This window comes from Clinocottus analis, unplaced genomic scaffold (genome assembly GCF_023055335.1).
Source record: "Clinocottus analis isolate CAN_PGR_092001 unplaced genomic scaffold, fCliAna1.0.p SCAF_6, whole genome shotgun sequence".
Taxonomy (NCBI): domain Eukaryota; kingdom Metazoa; phylum Chordata; class Actinopteri; order Perciformes; family Cottidae; genus Clinocottus; species Clinocottus analis.
Genome location: NW_027176218.1, coordinates 3041166 through 3045816, shown reverse-complemented (window position 1 = coordinate 3045816; position 4651 = coordinate 3041166). Strand labels below are relative to the sequence as shown.

At 40.5% G+C, this 4651-nt stretch overlaps 1 protein-coding gene across 8 annotated transcripts in view; it reads right to left on the bottom strand.

Annotated features, from left to right (window-relative positions):
• Positions 1-1554: 1554 nt before the first annotated feature.
• Positions 1555-4651, bottom strand: part of LOC137803654 (AP-3 complex subunit beta-2) — a 36677-nt gene continuing 33580 nt past the window's right edge. For 5 of the 8 annotated variants that reach the window (XM_068602339.1, XM_068602336.1, XM_068602340.1 and 2 more), the window contains 2 exons: positions 3538-3676; positions 1555-2433 (listed from right to left, as the gene is read on the bottom strand). In XM_068602339.1, coding sequence (XP_068458440.1) covers positions 2247-2433; positions 3538-3676 — 326 coding nt within the window. In that variant the 3' untranslated portion in view covers positions 1555-2246. The remainder of the gene's footprint in view (positions 2434-3537; positions 3677-4651) is intronic. The other 3 variants (XM_068602341.1, XM_068602337.1, XM_068602344.1) reach the window with 1 other exon arrangement.

The following is a 4651-nucleotide window of genomic DNA, read 5'->3' as shown; positions in this document are numbered from 1 at the left end:
TCTGTGAAAGCAGTCTCTTTTTTTCCGAGTACCTTTACATTAGAAGTATAATTTCTTTACTCTTTACATTCATCATGACCGATGCAGTGACTGAAATACAGGTCTGAGTGGTTTAATGGTAAACAACGCAACAAAAAGGCCGAAAATCAAAGCGTCCACTGCTGCCGACGCTCAGTTCTTTCCAATGAAAAGGGCTGAAATCTACTTTGCTTTGGTAACACACAGTAAAACAATCCATAAATAAATACACAGATGTTGTGTTAAAGCGTAAGAAACACGCAGCTCGGACACGCAAGGGTCCGTAAGAAGCCGCGTGACCTCTGACCTGCAAACTAAAACAGAAGGCATGGAAACAAAATGACATCAAGGCAACGCTCGACTTGAAAGTGTTTCACGGCATCACGAGCGCGGCGTTAATCCAGAGGTTTTACAAGTTAATCTCATAAACTAAACGAGAGTCACGCAGGAATCAGGTTCGAAGTTTGTTGACGTAGTAAACATGAGATGTTTACCAGGAGGGCTGCGGTTGAACCGCAAATGAATGTGTGGTGAATTAAAGTCAGATGAGAAGATTGATAGCATAGCCCGTTAGCTTAGCATACAGATTGGAAACGCTAAAAGTGACAAAATATGTCAACCAACATCTTTAAAGAGCACAAGTTAACATTTGTTTGTTTATTTTACACAAATTCAAGGACAAAATAATCCCTGTGTTTTATCATTTTGTTGCGTTTCAAACGTTTCTGGGCATCGAACATACGGCAAAACAATTATGTCCGAAACAGGGAAATAAATAAATAAACAGAAATAGTGCGATCTTATAAGCTTTGGAAACAGTAAGCTAGCAACAAGCTAACATGAGAATGGTTTCGATCTTCTTCATCTGACTTTAAAGAAAGCACATTTATTTATGTAATATTATTGTTTCTGGTTCCAGCTTCTTAAACGTGAACATTTACTGGTTTTAATTTGGATATATTTCCCGTTGCTTCCTATTAAAAATCTTTGAGGGGACGTTTCTTACATTTTATGAACCAACGGTGCATCAAGAAAATATGTATTATTATTTCTCAATGATTAAAATCAATAATATTAAACAGATTTGTTTCAGTAACGACGGGAAAAATTATCATTGAATCAGAAATTTGATCTCAGGCAGATCTTTGAAGACTTTTAAACATTTATATCTTGTAGCAAGTGTTATACTTATTGTCCAGTGTTTAATAATAATGTTATTATTATTATTATTATTATTATTATTATTATTATTATTATTATTATTATTATTATTATTATTATGTGCTTCATGATGTTTTCAAGTCCAGTGTCATTTTGAGTCATTTTTAAAAAAAACGGCTAATTAAATGTTCAGTGTCATCACTCCCACACACACACACACACGCGCACACACACACACCTTACTTATAGTATTACTGTATCACATGTTGCAATACATACAACAACATTTATACATCTTCAGCATTTAATAAATGCCCCTTATTGTAATGAACATTATTACTCACTGCGACAGAGAGGCAGATGCTTATGAATGGCTGAATTTGAGATGAAGATCCGTCTTTATTCCCTCGCAGCGGTTTCATTGTTCTAGGAAGTTGTCGTCTCGGTGGAGCCTTCATGCTACATTCACGTCATGACTTCAGATAACTGGACAATATTGATTTTAGTGAGTTGTGTTGTGGTGACGGGGAATAAATAAAACCCGTATATATATGATCTACATCTTAAATTAGTCTGATTGCTAATAACTTCACAATGTGGGCATCCACTTGGGACATTTTATTTACTTTCAATCGTAAATACGCTCGCGTTTCGTTCATTCAGTCTCAGTTCGGCTGAGAGGAAGACCTGCTTTTCATTTTTAAGTGGATTTGAGGTTTAAAAGATGATGATTTTGACTCCGAAATCAGATGTGAAATAAATCCAATTGGCTCCTCGTGGAAGGAAAATAAGTCTTTTTTTGTGTGTGTTTTGGATAACAACATGTAAGAAACTTTTTTTTAAAAAAAGGGGAGAGAAGGGATTTCATCATCAGGTCATGTCTGATTGTCGTAAACACAACGTACAGCGATACGGGAGTCATTTCTAAAAGGTAGAAGTTCTGGAAAACTCCCTCGGTGACGCCGCTAACAGGAGGACGGAGGAGATGCTACAACGCGTGATGGACGATATGCGAGAGGTGGGTTAAGGTGAGGAGGAGGAGGAGGAGGAGGAGGAAGGTTCCCGCGTCACTGCGTCAGCGCCAGGAGGATGTCCTTCACCAGCATCGTGCCGATCACCATTTTCTCGCAGTTGACCGTCAGCTGGGCGGCGGCGTCCTCTTTGGTGGCCACGGTGGCCAACACCAGGCTGCCGCTGGTCACCGTCCTGCCGGCGAACCTGAGGACGGAGCGGTCAGGAGGAGCGACAGGGCGACTGAGGTCAAACAAAAAAAATATAGATCGGAAAAGTAAAGATGAAGCGGACACAGAACGGAGGGAGGAGGCGGTCAGCGGGGCTTCGTGGACAAAAAATAGGAACTTTCAAAATGTCTTCGTGTGGCAGGAAATGGAGACACTTGAGTTAGTTGCTTTACTCCACTTTGTACTTAGGAACGCATTCCTCTTCACAGCGCCACGCGGAGACATACTTTCATGAATACTCACTGGAGGAAAGCTACCGACTCAAGTGTCTCCATTTTCTGCTCATTTACACACATTTACACAGTTTTAAACACTTGAAACAAAACAAAAACTCAACAAAAGCCGGTTAGGTTTCGTTTGACGTCGTGGTTTCAGATTAAAATGTGTTAATGTGTTGCGTTATTTAAGGCACTTTATTTTAAATAAACCACCGTTAGACTTTTGGTTTTCCTTCCATTTCAACCTCAATCTTTTAGGAGACCGAGCGACTTCAGAGGGAAAAATTGTTCTTTTTATTCCAATTACTGTGGTGATTCAGGTGAATGACACAAAACAACATCAATAATCAAATTATGATGTCGTATTTTAAGTTTGTTTAAGGCCTAAAAGGTTAAATTCAACAAGCTACCCAGCAGTTTATAAACTTTTATTCAAATCAGCTCCACGTTTACCAGCTGCAACATTAAAGTGATGCTTAAATATTAATGCGTTAATAAGACTATAATCCCAAAATATAATATGCATTATTCTAAAATGAGTATGTTTGGATTATGACTATTACTTTTTAGTACTTTAAGAATAGTTTGATGCTCGTACATTTGTACTTTTACTTGTAACAGAGTATTTCTACACTGTGGTATTGCTACTTTCACTTAAGTAAAAAAGTACTTCTTTACCACTAGACGCAAGTATAAAAATATGTTTATGTGGGTGAACCAGCCCTTTAAATCTCCAACCACTGAGGTGGACACATTAGTAATGAATGGATTAAAACACAAGATGTTACATGAAATGTGTGACAGTGACCATGACCTCAGACACGGTCCAGGTGCATGTTTCTCTCTCAGGGGCGTCGTGTGAACGTCCATCCAGGTGAAACACCTGCTGACCTCCTCACCTGCACTCTTTGTCTGAGCCACAGGGGACTCTGCTGAGGTTGGCGGCGGCGGTCACCCTCTGGACGATGGCGTGCTCGTTGCGACACTTTGCGTCCAGGGTGAGCTTCTCCGAGATCTCGTTCATGCCCATCAGCTGACCTGCGGAGCGACGAGCGGAGAGAGAGAGAGAGAGAGAGAGAGAGAGAGAGAGAGAGCAGACTGGTCAAACTGGGAACGCTTTGAGGCTCATACGACGTTCTCCCAGTTAGCAAAGAGTGCAAAGCGGTCGTTAATAACGCGGCGCTGACATGACACGATGCTGCTGGTGTGGGGACTCAGTACAGTGCTGCTTTACAGGTCAGATTCGATCTACTGGTGGACACAACAGTGATTTCATGTAACAGTACATCGATGAGTACTAGCTCACACCTTCTATCTTCAAATCAGAAAAGCTAAAAAAAAAATTAAAAAATCCAAAATCTATAAAAAATAAAAAATACTTTAAAAAAAAAAAGCGAAAAATACCTCGAAAAAGAAAAAAAAACCACCTTGAAAAAGCGAAAAATAAATACCTCTAAAAAGCGAGAAAAAACCTGCTACCATTGGGTTCAAGCAGCCAAAGCTTCTTTCGGGGTCTCGATACAAAAAGGTTGTAAAACTCTCGATCGGCAGATAAACCGCTGGTGGAAGCGTTTGTTTGTTGCACAATGAAATCCAGTAATTAAAACATAAGGCGTCTAAAAAAAAAAAGTACTTCTTCGACCTGCAAATCCTCAAAACAATTCGCGCCGACGAGGTTTGAATGAACAACAAACGCTGTGACGTTTGCAACACTACAGATTCCCGACATGGCCGCCAGCAGCGTGAAAAGCTCAGGAAACAGAAATGTGATGGAGCCTGATGTCATTATTTATTTATTGTTCTGTTCCCACGGTGCCTGGAGGAGTGACTCAGTCAGTGGAGGAGCATTTCATTCAGCGGAGTGAGAGCGGCCCTTTGGTACGATGCAGGTTAGTACAGGTGAGTCTGTCTGCAGATCTGGAGATGCAGTTAAGTGTTGATTACCAAGACAAGGGAATTAGAGGAAGAGGAGGAGGAGGGGGATGAGGAGGAAGAGGAGGAGGAAGAGTGGGG